This window comes from Cricetulus griseus, chromosome 2 (genome assembly GCF_003668045.3).
Source record: "Cricetulus griseus strain 17A/GY chromosome 2, alternate assembly CriGri-PICRH-1.0, whole genome shotgun sequence".
In the NCBI taxonomy this organism is placed as follows: domain Eukaryota; kingdom Metazoa; phylum Chordata; class Mammalia; order Rodentia; family Cricetidae; genus Cricetulus; species Cricetulus griseus.
The window spans coordinates 290,393,139-290,419,475 of NC_048595.1; the positions used below are offsets into that span (position 1 = coordinate 290,393,139).

Below are 26,337 nucleotides of genomic sequence, written 5' to 3' on the forward strand. Positions count from 1 at the left end.
CTTCGACTATTCATGATAGGTCTGTCATGCAGGACCCTGACAGAGGTAGATCAGTGTTTGCAGGGTGGCAGCCCAAAGCCAGCTCCCCATGACCCATCACTGTCATAGCCCTTTTCCTATACCCTACAGTTTAAAAGAAACTGTTTAGACGAACAGTAAAACGTTTAACTGTTATCGTGTTATAACCCATAGAACTACAAACTCCCCATTGCCAAAATTACTATGCTGAATCAATTTTACAAGCATTTTTTTCTGAAATTTTAACATAAGATTCATTTCTCATTGTCTGGGAAAAATAATAAGTTGAGAACTTGTAGGGTGTGTGTGTACATGAATGTGTGTGTACATGTGTGCAGATGGGCTTTCCCTGGTGTGCACATCTGGAGGCCAGAGGTCAATGTCAGGTCGGTGTCAGCTGTTTTTCTATGTTTGTCATTCTCAGCCTTGGTTTTGGAGACAATCTGTCCCCGACCCAGGAACTCAGCTAGGCTGGCTGGTGTCAAGGCCCTGGCACCCTCCTATCTCTGCCTCCCTGGTACCGGGCTTACAGTCACAGTCCACCATGCCTATCTTTTTCGTGGATGCAGAGTATCCAAATTAAGGCTGAATGCCTACTCAGCCAGCATTTCACCCCCTGAGTCATCTCCCCAGCTCCAGCCCAGCCTCCCACCCCAAAGAAAAAATTTTATCCCAAAAACTTTGAAGGAGTGTCTCCCAGTTGCCGTCAGCAGGAACAAATCTGTTGGATGTGATAGCTAAAATAACTTGAATTTGTTGGATGTGAATGAGGACAGTCATCAAATGCTTCCTTAGGAAAAACTGAAGTGGGCTGCCCATTAGGTTCTTTGTTAGTGTGATTAACTATGAGCCACTTTATGGAAGAGAAGAAGCCAAAAGCACTGAGCCCTGAAGTTGGAACCCAATGATAAAAGTCATCCCTCTACTGGTCAGCCACTCCCAGCCACACTGCTAGAATAATAGGGAAGGCTAGAAACACTGCAAATGTTGCTGACAGCGGGGGAATTGAACCCTGTCATTTATCCCGAGGGAGCTCACAGACCACCACATCCTGTGTGTCTGGGGACATGCTGTTGTCCCAAACCTCCACTAAGGCTTTGATTCATTGCTTTAATTTACTGTCTTGAGTGGACATGAGAAGATGTTAGGGCCAAACCAACTAAGCGGTGTCATCTTTTCTATACTTCCTTTTCCTAAACACCCAAAGACTTGACTTTCATCATCAAGAGAATCGAATAGTGCTGGCATTCCTCACATTAACTTCACTTCAGTTTTCTCCTGTAAATAGTTTTTAACTTGCCTTTTACAGTGTTTCCTCTTCTGTGTCATTAGTTTCCAAAGACTTAAGATGACCTTTGAAATAGAGCCAGGTGTACATTATATTTGCCTTGTAATTAATTCAGTCCTGCTGTGTCATTATATAAAATAACCCAACATGGTGCCAGTATAAATGCCAGCTACAGTGATAATAGTGTATCCACTGGTAAGTCCTCACTCTGGGCCCAGCATTGTGTGATGTTGTTCCAGATAACCCTAGTCTAGTGCCCAGAGGGTGGTGTTATGAGCCCACACCCTCTATGAGGAAGTGAAGGCTGTCAGAGTTGAGTGACTTGCTACTCAGGTTCAACTGGTAAGCCAAGATAGGAGAGGAGATAGTGGAAGGTGGTGGCCTCTGTGGCCAAGTCATGCTCCCAACTTTGACCATACCCACAGACATGACTAAACCTCACTCTGTCAAAACTCTAAATACACACAAATACATACATACATACATACATACATACATACATACATACATACATACACACACAAAAACAAAAACAAAAACACAAAACACAACACACCATTGAGTGAACCACTGACCAAAGATTCTCAAGCAAAAAGTTGCCCCTGCTTCCACCTGCTTGCTTTTGTTAACTGCCTGGATTCTGCCCAAACCCCTCATGCTCCTGGCGTCATGCTAGCCAGGACTTCTAGTGTTGGTTTCCAGGTTTCTGCCTCATCTACAGATGACTCCTCTGGGGGGCCGGTTGTCCCCCATCCTGCTGCAGCCCACAGGCCCAAGGGTGGGGGAGGGCACACACACTCCCTTCCTGCAACAAAAGCCCTAGTCTATCCTCTAGTCCAGTTCCCAGCTGTCACCTCCTGCACATCTACTGAGTTCAGGTGGATGCCACAGGCGGCTCAAAGGCAGCTCACAGCTTCAGGAAGTTCACTGCTTGAATAGGAGACATACAATTACACATTACAGTCACTTTGTTTCTTCAACAAAATATCTGCTGTTTAGAAGATAATGATGCTCATTCAGAATTCTTGGGATCCAAGGTCAAAGGGAGCTACATCTAGTGATTGCTTTCTTACTTGCTGTGTGTGTGTGTGTGTGTGTGTGTGTGTGAGAGAGAGAGAGAGAGAGAGAGAGAGAGAGAGAGAGAGAGAGAGAGAGAGAGAGAGAATCATCCTCTTTGTAAAGACACCAGAATTCAATCTTCAATCCTTGGGCTCCACGCTAATAACCTCATGTTATCCTAATTCCTGTGTCAAGGCTTCACCTCTGAGTACCATTTCTGGGGGAGTCTCCCTTGTCTCAACACCTCCCAGTACAGGGTAGATTTCAACTCACAGATAGATCCCTAGGGGACAGTCACACCATATCTAAACCACAGCCCCATAAATTGGGTTTTCCTGCACCTAGAGATAGGAACACTAGAAGGCCCTACAAATGATGAAAGGAGGCTCTGTCTCCCAGAGGCTTAAGGGCTCAGAGGGGCTTTGCTGATGGTCAGGTTTCATGGAAGGAGTGCAGACAAGTGGGCAGGAACAGCTAAGTACGAGCAGGAAGGTGGGAGACCCTGGGTGTCAGCTGGTGTCACTGCACCTCAGGCTCCTAAGAGGAGGTGTAGACGTTAGGAAGATGGAGTGCCTCCCTTGAATGGTGGGAAGAAGTCTCCAGTGCTTTCCCTGGTGGAGAGATGCAAGGCAAGCTGAGCCCATCCAGATCCCTGGCAGCTGCAAAGGGTGAATGTGAAGGGATGGAAAGGACAGGAGAGGCTGTGGAGAGGCACCAGCCCTGGGGGTCAGGTGCACTAGTGGGTAAGGTGACTCCTGAACCAATGGCCCTGACATTTCTGCTAGGGGCAAGACCAAGAGTTTTGGGAACAGGAATCCAGTATGTAAAGTGTTTCTTTTGTGGAACAGCATTTGTTGAATAACTAAAACAGTAAATTCAGAATGAAGGAGAAAGCATCATGAGAAACTACCACTGGGTCAGTGTTTTTTTTTAAATAACGCATAATTCAGAGATATTTATGCTCTTTGACTATTTGCCACCTTGATATTCTTCAATAATACTGAACAGCCTGAACCAAATAAGCTAAAACTTCAGTTTCTTTCAATTCTTCCCGGGGGGGGGGGGGCGACATTTTTCCCCATTTCTTGTAAGTCATCAGTATAAAGGAGCAGGGCCACCCTGAAATGAGAATATGATCTCACGTTCTTACGTGAGAATCATATTTACATGGGGAATCATATTACGTGGGGAATCTTTTCCCCAAAGATTGGAACAATTATCATTTTATCCCTATATAAAAATCAAACATAGTGCTAAAGTTTAGCTCCTGACCATGTACTAGGGAGACTTCCTTTTCCTCTAATGTGAAACATTTGCCAGCAAGGTCAAGGAGAACCCACGACTATCTTGTTCTTCCGAGATTTTAATGGCATAGAGGTCGTCTGCAGCAGTCAGTAATGAACCACTGACTTCAGGTTGAATGGAAGTGCCTCGGGCCCTCCTGCCAAGCTTTGTGGCATTCCACACAAACACAAAAGCCATATGTGCACACATGTAAGCAAGCAGGAGGAAAGTCATTATGCAGAGGTTGAGCGCCAAAGTTACCTCTGCAGTTTGCAACATCCAGAGGCTCAAAGTCAGTCCCTGTCTTCATATTGACTTTAATAAGAACAACAACAACAAGAAGTAAATAAGATTTAAAAATAATAAAAAACGTTCCAGAAGGCAGCTATCAACACAGCAGTGGCTTTCAGCTTGCCATGCCTGCTTCTGCTACGATGGCCCAGCAGCCACAGCAGCAGCTCTGCCTCCCCACACAGATCTGTGCTGTTGCCTGTTGCACGGTGACATGTGGTGTGGTGATGCGACTCTGGTGAGGTTTGGTGATCTGGTTGGTCCCCTAAGCCCCGGTCCATGAGATGAGCAGGATTTGTGAATAAAAGTTGTAACTTTTGCCTAAAGAATTGGCAATTAAGAAGACCTATAAACTACAAGGTGAACGTACAGTTCACACCACAGTGAGAGACCCGAAGTATTCAACATGATTCATTTGAATCCGGGCTGTGCAAAGGACATAGGCTTGCAGTGCTGTGTTCCTATGAGGTTCAGTTTAGACAAAAATGCATTGTTACCGTAAATATAAAACATCACTGACAACATTTTAATCTCAGTCCCGTGTTAATATCTCCTAACACCCTCTTGACCCTCTGGTTCAACCCTAGCTTTCACTTTTGCTGAGATACTGTCTAGTCTGAGACCTCCAACAGCCATTATGGAAAATGACCCAATTATTTCTTTAAGGAAAAAAAAATTGGGTTAAGAAACCAAAAGCATCTTAATGAAAATGATCTAAAACAAAAAAATGCAATTGTAAGAAAATAGATGAAGAAATTGTACTTCTTGTATTAAAATATTTTTCATAAAACATTAAAAATATATTAATGAGAATTTAATCTCATATAAGAAACTTAATCTGCTATAATATTGCTTTATATATGTTTTTATGAAATTGCACACAGTAAAACAAATTATGTCACCATAATATTATCTTGTATCCCCTAAGGAAATATTTTTTATAAAACCATTAAAAAGCATATTACAGTGTGTGGGGGAATCTGTAGACTTAATCTTGATGGTACCTAGAAACAAATAATTTTTGTGTAAAAGCAAGGAATCTTACAAAAATAACACAAAACTTACATTTGAAATCACTTGGAAGTTGGGCTGCCAATGTCAATCTTGATTTACCCGAGTGTGAAGTGGTGACTAAAGCAAAAGAAAACTACTGGGGAGATTAGAAAAGAAAGAAATATCTGTAAGGAGCAGGTGTGAAATTTTCTTTTTTTTACTTTCTTTTGCAATACATTTCATGACAGCCGTTTCTGTTTCGACATTTAAATTAATAATGACTCAGGGTTGCAATATATAGTTATTAATTGATAATTAATTTCCTAGATTGTTCTGAGGCCAGAGATGGCTGATGGAGTGAGGATTAGGACAAATTATCATATAGTTGAATAATATGTCTATTGTAAGAAAATGTTTTTAAATTATAGTTTTTAGATTATTTTTATATCCATGTATCATGTGTGTGCAGGCATGTACATGTGATAGGTGTATGGGTATGGGTGTGTGTGTGTCTGTGAGAGGAGTATGTGGGTGTGTGTGTGTGGGGGGGTGTATTATGTGTGGGTGTGTGTGTATTGTGGGGTGTATGTGGGTGTCTTATGTAGGGGGTGTGTGTATGTGGGTGTGTGTGAGGGAGGTGTATTGTGAGGGGGCATATGTGGGTGGGTGGGGTGTGGGGAGTGTGTATGTGGGTGTGTGTGTGTGTATGTGTGTGGTGGGTATGTATATGTAGGGGATGTATGTGTGTGGGCAGTGTCAAGAGTCCACTTCTCTCTTTCCACCACTGTACCAGGGAACAATCTCAGGCTGTCAGACTTAGCAGCAGGTGCCTCTTATCATCTCAAATACCTTACTGACTCTAAAGCAACATTTCTACCATCTTATATTATTTATCTTATCATCATATGTATGTATCAGAACCAATGGATAAAAACACTGATAGCGACATTAGTCATTTTGCATACGGCAGCTCACATTTTATACTTGGTAGTCAGACTTGACCTGCTCACTCCTCATCTGTAAGACAAGAGAAATAACTTAGCCCACTGGAGCCTGTAGGGGATACATTAGAATTAAAACTAAATGGGCTGGCGAGATGGCTCCACTGCTACGAGGGCATGATGCTCTCGGAGAAGACTGGTGTTTGGTTGCCAGCACCCATGTGTGGCAGTTCACAACTGCCTGTAACTCTAGATGCAGAGAAGCCCACAACTCTGGACCCTGCCGGCACCTGTATTCATAATAAATAAACAAATAAATCCTTTCTAAAAAGAACTCCATACCTATGCTTGGGTATGTCTCATTGAAGAGGGAAAGAGGAAGATCAAATAGGAAAGTGTGCTTAGTTACTTAGCACAGTAAAAATTAAGATTTAGGTAAAGTTTATAAGTAAAACATGACTGACTTTAGGCAGTGCTGTCAGATTCAACATAAAGCAATACGAGCTTTTGTTAGTGCTGTAGGCTATATGCATATTTTTAAAAGCAAGAATCATACCGGCATTCCATTTCCAACTGTTTTGTTGTTTTAGTTTTGTTCTCTCTCCATTTCATTCCTTCTTGGGTACAGAGGAAAGAATATCCTGGACCCAAATATGTTTACCAGCCAGGAGTGCACAGTGATGTGGAGTCCATTGGAAAGAATGTATGGGCCACACTAACCTTGGGACTCCTGGGCCTGGAGACATGTGAGATGGGAACTGCCAAGCCTCCAGTTCAAGCCCATCTCTGACAGTTGTTTGTCCCCAGTGTGGGTATGTTTGGAAGAGTAATGAGTGTACAGGGAGCTTTTGAGATCCATTTTGTTAGTAAACAGAAGGACATAGTACCTCATCAGCCATCAAGCTTTGGAGTAGTGTTAGTTCACCTTCTCAGCTGTTGCTGGAGTTTTCTTGTCTCACCAGGTCCCACCGCCCTTCAGCCCCAAATAAACACACAGAGAAGCTATATGAGTTATAAAACTGTTGGTTGATGGCTAGGGTTTCTTACTGGCTAGCTCTGTCTTAATTATTAACCCATTTCTATTAATCTAACTATTTCCACGTGGTCTTATCTTACCGGAGAAGGATCCGGACCTGTTACTCCTTCCTTTGCTACATGGCATCTCCTCTCTGCTTCTTTTCACAGCATCCTCCTCGTCTCCTAGCCCCGCCTATCTTCCTGCCTCTATTGGCCAAACTGTTTTATTCATCAACCAATGAGAAAAACATATACACAGAAGGACATCCCCATCACAGCCATCACTGGGGAGGACCCCAGTGCTGACATATAAGAATCTTCTACAACAGACAGCACCCAGCCCTGACTGAGCAGCAGTCAGACTTCCTGTCTGTTCATACCAGTGGCTTTATTTAACCTGCAACCAGCGCTCTAACATAGGTACCAGGAAGAGCTCACATTGCCAGTGTTTTTGCCATTGCCAGCATTTTCACCATCACTGTCTTAATTGCCATCCCCACAGACATAAGGAAACCTCTGAGCCATGTGCCTGACACCTCCTCCTCCCAGAGGGTCAGTTCAACCCTTCAAGACATGCCTGTCACTGTCTGTCTTGGACCCTCTGCCAATCGGAACAGTTTGCTCAACCAAGCCCAGGAGGGTGCTCTCTCCCTTTCTTCCAAGCAGTACATTGACCCTCAGTCCTGAGCCTCCCTCCAGCCCCACAGTCTGTAGCCCTCCACAGAACAGCATCGGTCAGTGCTCTGAAACCTTCCTTCCCAACCATAACCCACTGAGACGTTAGAGCCTTGTAGAAGCCGGTTCTGGCGGCATTACACCTTCACACTGCAGGAAATGCAGATGCCACAGTCTAATGCACTATGGAACTTCTAATTTGATGTCTCATAGCTGTCAGGTTCTTTAAGTAGAACTGATTAAAAAAATGAGTCGACTGAGTTCTTTCTAGCAGAAAACAATTGTAAGAGGGCTTAAAGGTACTTGATGTTTTGAGTAGTTTTATTCAACGTCGGCCTTTGTATTGAGCTTGTATGAGGGTTCCCATTCTGGAGTCCTGTTGTAGGATGAAAGGATGGTTTCTTGACAGACTAAGTTTTAGGTTAATGGCTGGGTCAGGTAGAAACACATGCAGCCTGCAGATTTACTCTCTCCATTTTATTGTAGCATGATCTCTCAAATAGGCTAGTAATTAGACCTGCCAGTAGCCTTTCCATATGAGAAATGGCACCTCAGTGATTCACACTGGTCTGTAAATGGCCAGCTTTATCTCCGTTTATAAAGCATTTTCTAACAGGTTCTAACTGCATAAAAGACAATGAAAGGAAACGAAGGGTGGTATGATTCTGAACTGAAGATTGCCTGTGCCGAATTGTCTATCCAAATAACTATATGTACCTTAGTTCACTAAACGGCTGTATCAGTTATTGATTTCTGATTGCCCTGTGTTAATCAGGGATTCAGAATGCTTTTGTAACTTGTTTCAAACCTTGGAATCTACTCTTCCTGCTCCAAAGCCTTCATTCATACAGGAACATATGCATTTCCCCTGTTAGCACCAAGGTGATAGGCACATTCATTGCCAACCCTCCAAACATTCTTGCACAGCCAACTGTGCTCATGGATGCTTCAAAAGGACACCAGCTGAAACCTGTTCCCACCAGAGGTCACGCTAAGGCTAAGGTCGTTGGCATGGATTTATGTGGAGGCTCGTGTTACAGCTGTCTGCACTGTTCCTTGCCCGAAGATAAATAGCAGACTTTAGTCTTCCCTGCTACTGGTCATTCAGAGCAAATGCTTAGTCTTAGCTTTTGCCACATCCAAGTTTAGCTTCCAACACCTCCTGCACCATCCCTTCTCTCTGACTCCTGGCCTTCAGCTCCTGCTTCCCAGACATGAGGGACGGTAGTCCTAGACAATGTCTATCTTTGAAAGCACACACACACACACACACACACACACACACACACACACACACACACACCAAAGCATAGACATGCCAACCCAAAGCTGCATCAATCACAGTGTTCTGGGACTGTATATGTTTAACAAATTAACACCTTTCACACTAATCAAATTAACAATGGTGTTTATGATCTCCTTAGTAGACAATCCAGTTAAAAGATAACCCCAAAGTCTGGAATGAAAGCAATGGGTTGCACAAGGCTAATCCAGGAGGTAGAGTGTTTAGACAGGCAAACTTTCTGGCCTCTGGGGTGAAAGCGAATCTACCACCCATTTTTAATGCCTGTAACTTCAGGCAGGCCATGTGGCTGCAATACTTGCCACCCTTCCTCCTGTTGTGCAAGGTTTCCTATGGTAGAATGTCTAGACTCCCAAGACCCTCACCATTGGCACTGTCTCTCTATGCTGGAGACCTCTGTAAAAATGGAAACAAGTGGCCCAGATCTAAGGAGCCACCATCATACAAGTAGCCCGGATCTAAGGAGCTACCGTCATACAGCACGGCCTTGAGTTAGAAGTAAGTCTCAGTAACAGAAATGTGTGTGGCAACAGAGTTCCCCAGTGAATAATACTCCTAAGGCTAGACCTGAGCTCATAGAGGCTGTGGACAGTTGAAGAACAATCGATCCCTATTGAGAGACTCTGGGAAAAGATCAAGAAATCTGCTGAGACCTTCGTCCAGGTCTCTGTCTGCATCCTGATTGGGGGTGGGGAGGTCATCACTGTCCTGACCTGACTTGGCACATGATAAGATACAATACCCTCTGTGCTCATCGTCCAGGATGTTGGGTCCAGTATCCTCAGGATTTACTAGGACTTCAGGTCTCACAGTGAACCAGAAATCTAGGAAACTGGCTAATAGCAAAGTTTCTGAGATTAGAGAAATCAAGAGTTAGTGGTGGCACAAGACAGAGCCATTTGCTCTCAACCAGCAACCCTGCCACAGGTGGGAAGACAAGAACAGTCACTTAGGCAGACCTGCCCTGGGCCTGGAGAGAGGAAGTTGAAATTACTGAGGCTAGAAACTGCTGGTATATGAAGTCCTACACCCAGGGACTCCAACCACCTGGGCTACACAGAGAAACTCTTACCAAGTGACAGTGCATAGCGTAGGTGATCACACCATGTTTGCAGCCAGTCTGACCTCACTGCTCTTGAATCCAGCACAACCCAAGGATCCCATAGCCATGGTTTTGTTTTGTTTTGGTTTGGTTTTGGTTTTGGTTTTTAGAGACAGGGTTTCTCTGTGTAGGTTTGGAGCCTATCCTGGCACTTTCTCTGGAGACCAGGCTGGCCTCAAACTCACAGAGATCCACCTTCCTCTGCCTCCCAGGTGCTGGGATTAAAGGCGTGTGCCACCAACGCCCGGCCACAGCCATGTTTTAATATCACTGCAACCCTTTGAGATTGCAGAGTGAGCCTATTTTATCAAACCCTGGAGCATAAAGTAGACTACATGGTACTCACAGGTCTCTTCCTGCCCATCCAAGAGGAGAGTTACATTGTAGGTAATCTGCCATGATGTAGGAGCTGTGTATCTGCTTCCGTCTGAATCGGGACCTCCCACCAAACTATCATTTTATTTCCGGGCTGTCTTTGTCCCCACTCATCTAGGCAGAGTCCTGATTCAGACAGAAGCAACTGGGAACACTAAACTTAAGAATTTCAAGAGATAAAAATGTAGCTCAGGCAAATAAACATTCTTTATTCAGAAGCCTCAGACGCCAGCTTGTTCCACTTATCAGTGCTTCCAATGAGCTCTAGCATCCGTTCTTATGCAAATCCAATTTTGCTGTGGCAGATTAAATGGTCACATTCTAATTTCCCTCCATAGATATTCTTTCTCTCTCCCCCCCCCCACTGTGTGTGTGTGTGTGTGTGTGTGTGTGTGTGTGTGTCCTCAAAGTTTTGGACTATTTGTAAGAACATTGCCAGGCAAGTCCCAGGGCTCTGCCTTGAGACACTTGGTGACTGTCCCTTGCCACATTTAACTCACCAATGTAGAAGCTGATAAAAGGTGGTGGCTGGAGCTTTGGAAGCAGGTTATTTTTAACTGAGACACTTCTAATGGCTGGAGGGTGTTAACTCTATCCCGCTTACAGCAGTTAGCTCAGTTTAGTGCAGCAGTTTGCTTTGATTTGTTCATTAAATATATAATTTTTTGCATTAATTGAGCTCATTTGATGAGAAATATTCCCACTCTATAAAATTTCTGGCTAATCGCTTGGAAATGTATTCAAATTCTGTACTCATAAATTCACTTCAGAACTTTCAAAGAGCAGGCCCTTGAAGCCAATTGAGATGTAGCCCACATACCCAAGCAAAGACTACCCCCTACAAAGGGTGGCACAACATGGATTTTTCATGTAAGCACAATCCCTGAGTTTATTTAATTTTTAAAAGTAGAACAAACTGTACATCACACCATACAAGTCTTTGGCTTTGGGCTTTGTGCCCTGGAGGCAGGCTTGTCACCTACAGGATATGCTCACACTGTACTGTTATTCAGAATACAAGAGGCCTTGGGGGCTGAGTCCATTAAGTAGGTAGAAGTCTTTTCCACATGTATTTATCTGTGTGTGCACATGTAAGAGGGAACATATGTATTCACATGTGGAAACTTGAGGACAACCTCCCAATTTCATTCCTCAGGGGCCATTCTGCCCATTTGCTTTTCACTCTTTTGAGATGGACCTCTCACTGGCCTGGGGCTCACAAGGCAGTCTTGGAGTGGCTGATGAGCCCCAGAGGCCCGCTGTCTCTATGTCCTTAACTCTGGGACTGCAAGAGTGTGCCATCACACATGGCTCTTTCTGCATGAGTTTGGGAGCGGGGTGACAAACTCTGGTTCTTAAGCTTGGAACAATGCTTGGAACAATCCACTAACTATTTATCCAGCCCTAGATGAAAGTTCTAGGAACCAGAACTTGACTTGTGAAATCAAATTATGGGAACTCAGTCTACTGAATTTGAGGATATCATTTGTTCAAAATCCCATGTTTCTCTTTTCACTTTTGTACCTCAATTACAGAGAGGAAAACAAAACCACAAGACTGAGGAATGGCTTATATATGACATCATTCATGTTTTGTAGAAATGAAAGACGATGGTAAACCTAGACAGCTCGAAGTGTCAGTCCACAAGTAGTTATAATTACCCCAGAAGCTCTGCATCAGACCTTAGCAGCCATCTGCAAGTTCTTCCAACTGACCTCCCTCCAAAATCACTTGTTTTAGTTTTCATCAAGCTGACTAGAAATGACCAAGTAGCTCTGGGAGAAATTTAATCAAGCAAAACTTAAATATTAATTATAAGCTCCATATGAATCTAATGTATTCTGCTTCCCAGAGCAAAGGCTGCTAACAAGTCACTGGGATAATCCGATTTCACTGTGGAAAAGGAAAGATTTTTCCATGATTGAAGTCATCGTCCTCCTTCCCCTCAAGGTTTAGACATAGCATGGGGGTCCCTGTGAGAGTGAGGAGGAACAGCTCCCTGCAGAAAGACTATAACCTCCCCGTCTTCATGAAGATTGGAAACCCCGAACACTGATTCAGAAACTTCCCCAACACCTGCAACTTAAGTGTGGCCATGATTGTTTGTTCTGAAAACTACTGACAGGTCAGTCATTTCCCTAGAAGATTCCCACTTCATGGTTTCCCATGTGTTGCTTTAGGCACACCTCTCAGAGCAGCAATCATCTCTCCCCTTTACACCAAAGGCCCTAGAGTCCCTCCTCTGCAGACCATAGGAAGACACGTTGACCCTAATAAATGCTTATAAAGATGAGATTAGATGTGAAACTCACCCTACAATCCCCACCCCCATATTTACCATGGATCCATAGCACTGAAAAAAGTCCTTGAAACCAGCAGCCCTCATCTGATGAAGCAAAGTGAACATGGCCACCCCTCTTACAGACATGAAGATGAGATGTACCAGTGCCCACCACAGGAGATGCTGTGTGAAATCCAGCTGCAGCAAGCCCTGGGCCTGCTGACCCCCTCACCTGGGACCTCCCTGGGGTAGAGACACCTACTCTATGGGGTTGACACTTGGCTGTACTGGCTGTAGTTTTCCTCAACCTTACGGCCTTCCTGTGGTGACAAGTGATACCTGGACCCTCTTGCAAACCTTCCTGTCATCTTCCTTACATGTTGCAGAGTGCCGTTCTGCTCCTCCCTTTCAGGAACTCCTTGTCACCTACAGCTTATGTCACTGCTCCATCATCTCACCTGACCAGATGTCACCTCTCTTTTCCTTGGAGGGAAGCGACGGTAGTATTCGTTTCACACAGCTGTGGTTTTAAAAGGCCTGCCCTGGGGAAGAAACAACTGTACTCTTGCTGTTCTTATTCCAGAGACAGCGGGTGGGAAGTATGGGAGGCAGAAAATTTGTAACTCTCCACATCTTTCTCCATACATCTGCTCATTGAATCATGTTGTCCAAGGAAGAAAAGAGGTACTTTCTCACCTCCGAGGCTTGAACTCTGCTCACTTCACTGGCTACAGACTCTCTCTAGATACCTTTATCCCAGACAGAGATAAATTGGTGGAGTCACCTATTTTCTTTCTCACTATGATGTCCATATGAAAACAGTCATTAATCAATGAAGACTCCAATTTGCCTTTTTTTCTTGCCTTGACCAAATCATTTTCAACTGGACACGTAAAAAAAAACGTTATGTTATAATAAGGACTAGTAAACCATAGGAACATTGAAATCACCAACTCAAATGACATGTGGAATTGTGTCAACAAATAATTTGAATTTTGACAGCGTTCTTTTGTTTAACTAGAATTAATTTTCTAAACATTTGTTCCCTTCAAGTTTTCTTAGAACGTGATTTAAAAACTGAACTTGATGTTGACAGTATTTGTGAATTACTCTGAAGAATTGTATGCTTTTATGATCATAGAAGCTGTCTGTTGAATAATGTTCATTGCACAGTGCTTGTCCAAAATGCTGCCGAAATATAAAGGGCAGCACTAGGATGAGAGGACAAAGGTCTATCCCTTCTTGACACACAGGCAGTGACTAAGGTTGGAGAAGAACAGCCTTCTCTGGAGTAAACAGCTGCAAAGTTACTGATAATTTTATTCTTAATTGAAAACAAATTTTCCATACAATATATTTTAATTGTATTTTTCCCTTCTCCACAACTCTGCTCAGATTCTCCCTAGGTCCTCAGTTACTGAGGCATTTTATCCTAGACTATTTTCCTTGGCCCCAGTGCCCTCTCCTGTACACCAGAACTTAGATAGTTAAGCTATGCTGCTGTTGGAAAATGACATTCGTTTAGAAACATCCATTGTCTAGTGGAGGGATATTTAGGTATTGAACTGGCTGTTGGCCAAGACCCACGGTATTTTCAGTTCCGTGAGTAACTGGTGACTACTCAGCTCACACAAGGGGACTCCTGGAGCCCTCTGTGATGGCTCAGCAGCCCCCTGCTTAAGCATCAGGGAGCAGCTAAGAGTGGGACATCCAACTTCAGTGTCAGGGAGAGGTGAAGAGTGGGACATCCAGCTGGGCACCCAGGGTTTGCTTCAAAGCTTTCATCTTCAGAGGGAATAGACCTTGTGAATTTCATTAATGTCAACAAGATCTGAGAAGATTGGAGGATTTAAGCCCTTGGGCATCTCCAGCATGCCAGCTGCTTTGGTTATTAAAAGTTTGTGGTTGCAAAACCATCACAGCTTTGATTCACTCACCACAAACCAAGACTTTGGAAATATCCATTGCAGAGTCATCCTTCAGGATACAGTCTCCAATGGGATGCAAAGTCTGTGGAAGAAACAGTGCCTGGGTGTGGCCTCTGGCAAAGAAACAACAAGAACTCCCAATGGGGTGACACATAAGTATGATTAAAGGGGTAAGAAATCAGTTCCTTCAAAGTGCCTGCAATGCAAAATAATCATCATCATCATCATCATCATCATCATCATCATCATCACAATTTTAAAAAGGTGAAAGGCAACATTTCCTGAAGGTTCTGAAAGCCGTTAACCTCAACCATTACCCAAAGCCAACTCTCCTTACTCAGTGTGGGCAAGTTTGCCCCATTTCCCTGGGGACTTCCTTGTGCTGTATCCCCCAGCTTCAGAGATGAGACCACAACTCACAGTCATTTCCTCCATAATAATCCAAACTCCAGATAAGGAGATCTCATTCTACAACAGCTAAGGCTGTTTGTATAAAAGAAACCAAACTGACATCAAATAAAGAGCGACTTCTGCCAAAAACAAATTTTGATACTTTAGTTATTGAAATTGCCTTAACAGATAAAGTATATTTGTGTGCATCTCTCTTCTCCTTGTTCATAATTGGAATTAAAAGAGCAAAGAGCTCAGCTGGGCATGGCAGTGTGTGCTTGCTGTCGTTCCAGCACTCAGGAGGCAAAGGGAAGAGTGTCAGTAAGACTCAGACTTCAAAACCAGCCTTGGATTTGTCATCATTTGTGTGTGTGTGTGTGTGTGTGTGTGTGTGTGTGTGTGTGTGTGTGTGTGTGTGTGTGTGTGTTTCTTAGCCATTCTGATTGGGGTAAGATGAAATCTCAAGGTAGTTTTATTTGCATTTCCATGATGGCAAAGATACTGAAGATTTTTACAAATACCTCACAACAATTTGTATTTCATCTTTTCAGAACTGTTTATTTCCATGTCCTAATTTTCAATTTGGGTTGTTTGTTTTCTTGATGTTTACCTTGTTTAGTCCTTTCAATATTTTTGGAGACTATTCACATATAGATGTATAGCTGAGAAAGATTTGGACTTTCTGCAGGCTCCCTCTTCACTCAAATAATGATGTCATTTATTGTAGAGAAGCTTTATCATTTATTGGTCTTAATGCCTAAGCTACCAGGATTCTGTTCCATAAGTCAGTGCCTGCGAGTTGAAACACATTCTCTATGTTCTCCTCTGTTAGATTCTGGGTATTGGGTCTTACATTGGGATCCCTGATCCATGTGTAGTTGACTTTTGCTTAGGGTGAGAGATAAGAATCTATTCTTTTACCTGCAACCTACCAGTCTGACCAGCACCAAGACATTGAAGATGTGTCTTTTGTCTTTGTGTATTGCCGGCTTCCTTGTCAAAAATTCGGTGGATATAGGTATGTGAACTTACATGTGGACCCTCATTTCTATTCCACTGATCTTTGTGTCCATTTTTATGCCAATGTTATGCTGTGTTTATTATTAAAGCTCTGTAGTATAATTGAAATCCAGGATCATGGTATCTCTAGCACTATTTTTATTGTTCAGGGTTGTTTAGGCTGTCCTGGGTCTTTTGTGTTTCCATATGAAATTTAAGATTATTTCTTCAATTTCTGTGAAGAATTATGTTGAGTTTTGATGGAGATTGAATTGAATCTATGTATTGCTTTTGGTAGAATGGCCATTTTCACAATAGTAACCCTGCGTACCACAATTTTCATTGTACCTCCTTGGGTTTTTGTTGTTGTTGTTTTGGTTCGGTTTGGTTTGGTTTTGTTGCTTTGTTTTGCGTCGTCATCGTCGTTGTCGTCGTTGTCATCATCATCGCCCCCCCCCCCCCGCGCCCCTGCGGCCATTTTTTGTTGTTGCTATTGTGAATGGCATTATTTCCCAACCACAAATGCTGGCAAGAACGCGGGGAAGGGAGCACACATCGACTGCTAGTGGGTGTGTCGACTGTATATCAGTATGGAAGTTCCTCAGAAAGCAAGGGATGCAATATCCAGCTGAACTGCTCTTGGGCATATTCCCCAAATTCTCTAAATCCAATTAGAAAGGCGCTTGCTGATGCGTGCTCACTGCTGCTTCATTCACAATAGCCAAGATGTCTATCCACAGTGGAATGGATAATGAAAATATAGTATATGAGCACAGTGGAATATTATTCAGATATTTTAAAAAGTGAAATTAAGAAATTCTCAGGTAAATGAATGGGACTAGAAACAGCTATGCTGGGTGAGGTAACCCAGACTCAGGAAGACAAATGTCACATGTTTTCTCTTATCTGTGGGTGCTATCTTCATCTTTAAATATGTGTGTTTTGTATCTAATACATAATCATAGTCTATATGGAATACCCACTAGTAAGGGGACACACGGGGCTGGGGGGATTCCCAAGGGAGGGGAGATAGATTGTACTAGTATACAGTGGAGGATGGGATAATAGGTTAAATGAGGCGGGAGGGCAGGGTAACAGAGACCTTCTGACATTAAGACCCTACTTGCGTCATAAACCAGAGAGATAAAGCTGACACTCACCGGATGCTGCATTCCCTTGGGCTGTTTCCTCAAAGTGCTGAAGGTGCTATATGCATGCTACAGAGGGGGAAATCCATATCAATCTTACCCATCTGTGAGTCCTGCAAGCTACAGCAATGACAGGTCTGGCAAGGTATGCCCACTGGTGCAATGGTGGCACAAATGTCATGGGAGTAACCAACCACTCCATGATGACTGGATTTAAGGCCCACTCCATACGCTGGATAAGGACAAACTCCCAGTGTGGAGCTGGGAGGTAGACATGGAGTCCTATCCCTAACAGAGAAGAGAGTCGTTTTCTTTAAGTCTGTAAAGTGTGGCCCCTGGTAGGTGGACACACACACACACACACACACACACACACACACACACACACACACGTGTGTGTGTGTGTGTGTGTGTGTGTGTGTGTGTGTGTGTGTGTGTTTTAAAGAGGACACAGAGTAGGGTAGGTAGGGAAGGGATTGGATCTGGGAAGAATGGAGGAAGAAAGAGTTAAATATGATCAAAATCCATTGTATGAAATTCTCAAGGAATTAATAAAATATTTTAAATAATGAATACCATCCTAGGCAAAATAATGAGATCCCATCTCAAAAGAAAGGAAAAATGACTCAAAATCCACCTTTTCTAAACTCATAAATATTATCTTAGTGGCATTTTTTAATATTGGGAGTCATCATTTAAATAAATTTCTTTTTAAAAATTTGGGTTTTACTTCACTAAACTGGATACCCACCTAAGTAACAGTTATCACAAACAGGAAATTGCTATTCTGGCTTTCTCAATCTTCCAATGCTAAATCCAGCAAGCCTGGAGCAAAGTACCACTTAGAGCCTAGAACAGAAAATCTACAGTGGTTCTGTGTCCAAGAGAAACATCTCTGATAGTGACATTTGCAATAGAATCTGCCCAGCTTACCTGCTGAGACCTGCACCTGGGCCCTGGGTGCTCTTTATCTTCTGATGACATCACCACAAGCAACTTTAGCTGTAACTGGTAACATGAGAAAAAAAAAATAACAATAAGTAAAGTGAAATCAGAAGTCTTTGCCTTTGTTTTTCTTTTATTGGATTTCACTGTGCCTAAACTGGCCTTGAACTCGTAATCCTGCTGCCTCCACCTCTATGGCTTGATTGCTGGAACTACAGGCACATGCCATCACATTCAGATAGGTTACAGGGACTTCTGAGTTCACTGAGAACCAGACGGATGCCTTTACTGATCCAGAAACAATTGAGTTTGTCCTGTTGGTGTACTTTAAATTCCAAATTTCATGTCACTTCAGCCACAATGGACAAGAGTTCTTGCTGGCTGCTGAGTATGTCACCCAGGGCCTTGGTGTTGTATTCCAAGGCACTTTGGCAGTTTGCTTCATGTCGATGAACACTCCCTCCCTGGGGAAAGCTTCAGTCTGGATTTGGCCTCAAGTCACATTCAAGTACTCTGCATCTTGAAGCTCACTTTACAGCTGTCGTCGTTCAGCCTCTGGTGTGAGAGGGCCAGCTTGCCTCCATGACTGGTGCCGACCAGAGTGAAGGCCAGCTCTCCTCACTTCAGCCCTGACATACTTCCCAATTTCTGCATCTACTTAAAGGGCTACCTGGTACTTTGAAGGCAACACCAATCTCTTTTGTTATTAGGCATGAGTTACACAAACCCAGGACTTCTAGAAGCTAGTAAGCTGGGCAAAGAGAGATTGAGAACACAAGTCTAGGTATCCTGAGAGTCTCTCCTCATCCAGAGTTTTCTTTTAGCATTTTTATTATGTTTATTTTTTATTTTCAATTTTAGTTTTTTGATGTGGAGAGGTAAATGTATGTCATGGCACATGTAGAGGTCAGAGGACACTTGTGGAAGTTAGTTGTCTCTTTCCATCATGCAGATCCCAGGAATTGAACCCAGGTCTTCAGGGCATTGGTGGCAAGTGTCTATCCTAGTGAGCCAACTCACCATGCCTTCACCCCTCTTCTTCTCCTGACCCTTACAGGGTATTTGAGACATTACCCAAACCATTGGGCCACTGCAGGTCCAAAAGGTAGAGGCAGGGCAGGCAATATTTGTGTCATCATCACATGGTGACATTGCTCCCAGCTGTGTGATCTTGTCTCCTCCTGAGGGCCACACTGCTGCAGCCTCAGACCATGATGTGTCAGAGTTAACAAGGATGAAGGGGGTTTCTTTCCTGGGGGAGCTAGCTGTTCATTTCCTTAGTTGACCCTGAAAGAGTTGGCATAGTTCATCCCCTTGGTGTGGTGGTGAAGGGCCTGAAGCAAGCCTTCAGGTAACCAACAAGGAGACTGTGAAGCCCGGGGTTCACCAGCCACATGTGTTCTCACGGGTACTGGTTCCTCTGTCCTGTATGAAGAGTAGCCCTATGCGAGTTCCTTATTCAGCTGGCGAGCTCCCCCAGAGACAAAGGCCTGATGTCTTCTCATGTCCCTTCATCCTGCCAGGTCCAGCAGAGCTTTCCCTGTGCACAAAGAATACCCTGTAACAGTAGCATCGTTGCTGCCAAGGCCAAGGGTGGGCTCAGGCCCAAGGAGCAAGGCTTCAAAGCAGATCCCAGACCTGGCTTAAGAAGAGCGAGCAAGCTCTAGCAATACTAGCCTTCCTTCCTGCTTTGAATTTCTTGCCTCCAACAGTACTCCTTGACTGTGTAATAGTGGCAACTAAATATAGGAAAAGAACGAGGCTTCTACAGTGTAGAAATTGAAATCACACTGGAGGTATTGTATCAAAATTCTATGTGACCCCCATCTGCTGCTGGCCAGTGTCCACCAAGTAGCAGATATCTGTGTGAAATGTAAATGTGGCTTATGTAACTGCCCTTTGCTATGGCCCTTGGTGAAGGGTTAGCCACTCCTCAGTCAGGAACCTGGGAAGATGCCATCTGTGGGCACACAGGAAGTATACATGTATCTTGTTCGGACCTGGAGAAGAATAAGAAGTAGCATCCAGGGCAGGACCATTTCCAAGGAATTAGAGAAGAGAGGAGTCTGCATTGTTTAATCCTGAAGCAGACTGCTCAGATAATCAGGGAGAGTCAACGTTCAAAGAGCTAAACACAGCTCAAATAACTAGGAACTAAGAGCTGCCTCAGGGAGGTCGTCGCCTAACTCCTGCGGGCCAGCATCTATCTCTAAGAACATTGCCCATCTCTTGTTCAGCTATTTACGTGTCATTCTTGTGGGCACCCTCCACATAAGACCCCCCTGTTTAGCTATACATAAAACATGTCTTCCATCATCGGTGTCCCTTCTGAGCCACCCAAACATAGACTCCCCACTTCCTAAATTGAAATGTCATCTTCCTAACCAGAACTGACAATTGTAAATAACCACCTGGTTGTTGTTTTTGTTGTTTTAAATGCCCTATTCTCACAAACACATTTTCCAGTGGCATTGTCTGCATTTAAAGCAGGGAGCTCGAACGAGTCACCTCAACTCCTGCTTCTCAAGAAACCGGGAACAATGCAGTTTCAAAATGGAGATGGCATCCCTACCTGCCTGTCAGCATAGCTTAACATTAGCTCACCCTGCTGTCACTATAGCATGCAAAACAAGCCGCAGGCCCTTGATTTTTGTTTTGCCTTTTGGTCTTCTGCCCCTGCGATGCACATTCTACAATCACAAAATAGTGCAACTCCAACTCCCTTCAGAACAAGCAACTTCTATTCCACTCTGTTCTTTTATCAAGGGGGTGAGAATTGATAAAATTCTCAGTGAGAAACAAAAGAGAGAGAGAGAGAGAGAGAGAGACTCCTACAGTTAAATTTTTTTTAAAAAGTAAGAACACGGTATAAAGTGTTGCTTGTCGCTGCTGTGTTCTGAGAGGGAGTGAAAAACAGAGCATGTTGAGCTCTCCATTGTGTGCAGACTTCCCAAACCCCCTCAGCTCTACCCAGAAAATGTGCCTGTCCTGTTGCCCACTCAGTCCTTAACCTTTTGGGCACAACAAAAGGCGCTATTTACCAGCAGTTACGGATCTTTGTCTAGAAGGAGCTATGCCAAGGCTGTCACAGCCATGCATCACCAATTTTATTTCCCAGGTGTCTGTGGGGCAGAGGGTGGTGACAGGTTCAACTGTCGGAGGCAAATAGAGCCTGCCAAATTCTCCCTAACTATATGAAAGACCACGGGCTGACACTGATGAGGAATGTCTTTGGGAGGAAGAAGGGCAGGGAGATTAGCCAGAGACACCCAAGGTGGACCCCTAGGACATGGACTCCCTCCACTCCTAAGGATACACTTGCACTTAGCCATCAATCTCACCATACAGCATCTCCGGTAGCTTGAATTGACTCTTCTGTTACCTTTTTTCCTGTCTCATTCTGACTTTACCTATGACCATTTCCCCCACACACACACCACCATCGAACAGCAGCCATATCCACCCCTGGCAACCCTCCCACAATTGTAGGACTCTGCTTTTGCAAATTTGTCATATCTCTATCCACCTTCACTCTGACCAAACAAACCGATCAGAATGGCAATCTATCTCTTCTATATTACTAAGACTCTAAAACAATGGTGTTTCTCTAAGAAGTTTCTAGGGGAAAAATCTAGAGAAAGAAACATCTTGTCTGTGCTGTGTGGGATTGTAATTATTATCTTTGCTCTGATCTGAACCATCACCCAAATTTTTTTAATGTCCCAGAAGAACTGGGGGTAAGAAGCACCACTTTAACCTCCACCTGAAGCCTGTATTTACAGTATGGACCAATAAGCCCTCGTCTGTGGGGTGGACATCTTCAGGCTGCACTGTGCTCCCTCGCTTAGTAGCATCCTCTGGCCTGAGCTCACATCCTCATCCCTCTGTCTCCTAAAAGCCCAACGTGTTGCCCTTTCCTATGCCACCATGTAATGACAATGTAAGCTGGATGCAAGGAACAGTGACACTAAAGCCCTTGGAAATCTGAGGATGCGGTGGGAAGTGTGTGATGACTGTGTAGACAGACAGAAATGTGACAGTGTTAGAGTATGGCGTATGCAGGGGTGTCCTCCTATCAGAACTGTAGTTCCTCCAGACAACTCAGAGTCTTGGCTATCAGGAACCTTTCATCTGATTGGCTACAACCTGAGTTTACTGAGTGGGAGGTCTAAGATGCAGGTTCTAACCCTGCCAAGGCCACCTAGAACTCGCTTCCTTCATGGCACCAGCAAGGCAGTCACTGGAGTTGCAAGCTCCAGCACTGGCCACAACATTAACCCCCTGGCATGCCATGACCCTAAGATAGGTCATCAAATGCCCCATGCCATTCAGGAGCAGCCACAGCAAAGTACTGGGAGTAACTGCAGGAGCCTGAGTCCCTAATCCTCAAGAGCAAGACTTGGCCATGTGCACAAAGCAGTAGAGACACAGGGGCACAGCTCTAAGCCAAGCCTGTCTTTCTCCTGCCCATTGGGAGCTGCATGAGGCTAACTGCCTGGTCTAACCATAGACAGTTCCCTCTGCTTGTGCTGGACAAAGCCAAGACCCAAGGGAACACTCTGTGATCAGTGTACAAAGAGATCTTCTGACTGGAAACAGGGCTCGTCTTAAGATCCTCTCATGTTTGTTTCTTTATTTCATATTAATTTTTCACCAGCACTGCCCTGGAATTTGGTGGTTCTTTTTTTTCTTGACATTTGTTTGATGGGTTGATTGGTTGATCGGCTTTTTAAAAGAAGAGGAGTCTTATTATGTAGCCCAGGTCAGCCTCAAACTCATGGTGGTCCTCCTGCCTCAGCTTGGTGATGCTAGTATCTCAGGCATGGTATCTCCATTGTCTGAGACTTGGTATTTTTGTGGAGTTTCCATCAGCCTAGAATTTCAGCAAGATAACAAGAAAGTGTCACCTGTCAGTGTCTCCTAACAGGCCCTTGGGAAATGCCTGGCCTATAGGGTGGGACTCTGGAGACACTGCATAGAAATAACTGCCTCTTTTTTTTTTTCTTTGCCTGAACCAGTGAACTCCGGGGATGGCATCGACTATAGCCAGCAGAAGAGGGAGAACATTGGCGACCTGATCCAGGAGACATTGGAAGCCTTCGAGCGTTATGGAGGGGAGGATGCCTTCATCAACATCAAGTACATGGTACCCACCTATGAGTCATGCTTGCTGAACTGACAGGGCAGCTGCAGAAGGGATCCTCCCCTGGTGCCACAGTCATCTGTCTCTGCTGCTCCTAGCGTCTCATTACTTGTGACTTCTACAGCTCTTTTTCTACAGCTGCAAACATTGTGGCCTCTGGGCCATAAGACTATTAGCCTTATTGAGAGCACAGCTTTCAGATACATAAATAGTGCTTGTTTCTTAGATTACAATAGTGTACTGTGCTTTTTTTTCCATGAGGAGAATTGCTGCTTTATCCAGCTCAGATGGAGGCAGGGGTTCCCGAGTTAAACCTTCAGTTGTACAGACAATAAAATTATAATTTTCATATGCAATTCTGAAATTGCTGTGCTGTGTCTGCCTGCCCTGAGGGTGATACCAGGGGCTGTAAGGAAGAGTTTGTGCTGACTGCTTAATAGGTGTTTGTCATGGAAGAGAAGCATCACTTCGGCACTGCTTCTCCGGTAGCTGTGTGGAATAATGTGCTTTGACATTCAATAAAACTGTTGAATCTGTATTCCAATTATAGCAGGAAATTTCTACAGCCTGTTATAACCTCAGCTATAACTGTAATTAATGTTTCTGGCCAGCTAGTGATCCAGGCTTCAGGGTCTTTGCCGTTCTTATTTGGGGGCGGGTCTGGAGTCCAGGTGAGGTGTGAAATGTTAAGTTTGCAGCACAGGTCTAAGGAGAGAACTGGCTGGAATCCTTACTCCACGATTGTGAAGGTGTCACTGTACATCTATCTCAGGGCATCCCAGGGCTAGGTGTGTTGTTGACAAAATGTTGCCCTGCAGTTTGTTCAGGGCTTTTCATCATCCCTGAACATGGCTGTGTGCCTCTTAATGACCTTTGGAAAGAATTGATATCGCCTTAGCAAATCCTCCCTGACCCCTGCTTCCTCCCAGTTACTCTGTTCTCACAGTTCCATTCAATGGGCCCGATGGCAGGGTTTTGGAATTTTGTCGAGTACAGAAAAGACAAAGGATGCATACCTTCTTATTCAACAGAGAAAGAAAAAAAATACAAAGCAAAGACAAACCATAAAGCAGTCAGCCTTGGACTGCGACTGCTCAGACATGCCAGGCAGGAAGCTCCGGGCATTTGAAACCCAGCCCAGAAAGCTTCATCAACAGGAGTAAGGGCTGCACACCTGAGAAATGGCTTAACCTCCCAGAAATGCTTCAAGTGTCTCACTTCTGAAGCAAAGTGCAATTTCCGCACAAAAGTGGGGAAAGATGGTGTGTCCCCTCCTCTCCCTACTCTCTGGCCTCATAATCAGCTCTAACTATTTAAGGCTTCCTCTTTCCAAAAGACCAATTCTGCAAGCAAATCTATCATTCATTCCTTCAGACCAGCCAGAGACACACAGTCTAGCATCAGGGCACCACTACTTGCTTCCGGGAGCTTGCTGAGAGAAGAGAGGGAGACCTGTGTCCAGGTGAGGATAAGGGTCTTTGTAAGGCTAGAATTTGGAAGGCACAGCTGCAGGTCTAGTGACAAACACAGCTATGGTCCTGGCATTGCTAATGTGATGCAAGGAGCCCCCAAAGTCTGTGATACTGTTTGTTACAAAGACTACAACTTGCTGGTGCCTCCTAAGGTCTGGCCTGGAATGGCTTTCATAGTCTGCCCTCTTACTCTGTCACACATGTGAAAACTGCCTGATTTTAAACAGGGAGACTGGCCAAGAGCCCTAACTTTGGTTTGGAATTGAAGCAAAACCCTTCAGCACCCAGCTCTGACATTCATTAGCTGTGCTGTCCTGGGAGAATTCCTTAACCTGGCTGAGCCTTTTGTGCCCTCCTCTGTAAAGTGTCTGTAGGAAAGTGACCCACATTAGAAGTGACCTCTCCACAAGCATGTGTTGGATGTTCATGAAAGATGTTTTGAAGACAAACAGTATATGAAGAATGACTCGCTTTTCTCTGTCCCAACAGAGTAATGCACACCAAAACACCCCTCCCTCCCAGAGATAGAAACCACTTTACAGTGAGACAGTTTTTCGGAGAACCAAAACTACCCACAGAGGCAGGGCTTCGTTATCTAGGGATTAAAAGGCAAAACCAGGCTGAGCCCACATACTTGTGTTGCTTCACTGGCATAGAGCTAGGAATGGCCTGCTTTTTCCGTCCTTACCCCAAGGCAGTCTTCTACAGTCTGAATAGTTTCCAAGGAAATCAGAAGTGAGAGGCATAGCATGTGAGGCGCATTGGGTTTCATTACCAGTGGAGACAGAGAGAGAAAAAAAGACAGACACACAAATGCACGTGTGTGTGCACACAGAGACAGACAGACAGACAGACAGACAGACAGACAGACAGTAAGAAAAATAGACACACACATATGCACACGCACACACACACACACACACACACACACACACACACACACACACACACACACACACACACACACGGGGAAGGGGGGAGCTGTTACAGGGCATTAGCCACCCTAAGGAGGACAATGGCTTCCTTTCAGAGTGTGTGGTGTGGTACTGAACACCGGTCTGTTAGTGAAGGGTTTGTTGGTCTGTTTCTAACTTATTCCTCTGTTGTATGAATTGAATCCCGCCCCCCGCATCCAGGTGTCCCACTTACTTCAGGGGGGCAACAAGAGACATGGGGCTGAGGACAGACTGCACCAAGTCTGTTTCAGGAGCCCTATAACTTGAAGCAAGTCAAGGTTTCTGGCTGTGAAGTCTCTGTCCTTTACAAGATGCCAGCAAATTATGTAAATTCTCTAAAAATTGATAGCCACTTGTCAAAAACAGACTCAATAGCATCTAAACCTTGCATATTTTCATAAGAATCACACACAAAGGGGCTTTATTTAAGGGTTCGCTGGGGTCCCTGGCCCCATTGCAATGCTCTGGCCAAGTGTGTGCTCTGCTCCCTCTTTTCCTGGCCTCATTCTAGTCTCACCTGAATGTCCCTTCCCTATTTGGGCCCCTTTTCCTACTCTGCCCTCTCATTCACTGTGCTTACAAAGCAGTGAGCAGTGTCTGACCACAGTAGTGGGAGGTGTCCAGCCACGGTGGTAGGATCTGGCCACGAAGGTGAGAAGTGTCTGACTGTGTAGGTGTGAACTGTCTGGCTATGGCAGTGAAAAGTGTCTGGCCATGGCGGTGTGAAGT

The 26,337-nt window shown here is 44.4% G+C and overlaps 1 protein-coding gene across 1 annotated transcript in view; it reads left to right on the forward strand.

Annotated features, from left to right (window-relative positions):
• Positions 1-23,664, forward strand: part of Pacrg (parkin coregulated) — a 420,277-nt gene extending 396,613 nt beyond the window's left edge. The window contains exon 5 of the mRNA XM_027401106.2: positions 23,056-23,664. Coding sequence (XP_027256907.1) covers positions 23,056-23,216 — 161 coding nt within the window. The 3' untranslated portion in view covers positions 23,217-23,664. The remainder of the gene's footprint in view (positions 1-23,055) is intronic.
• Positions 23,665-26,337: the final 2,673 nt, after the last annotated feature.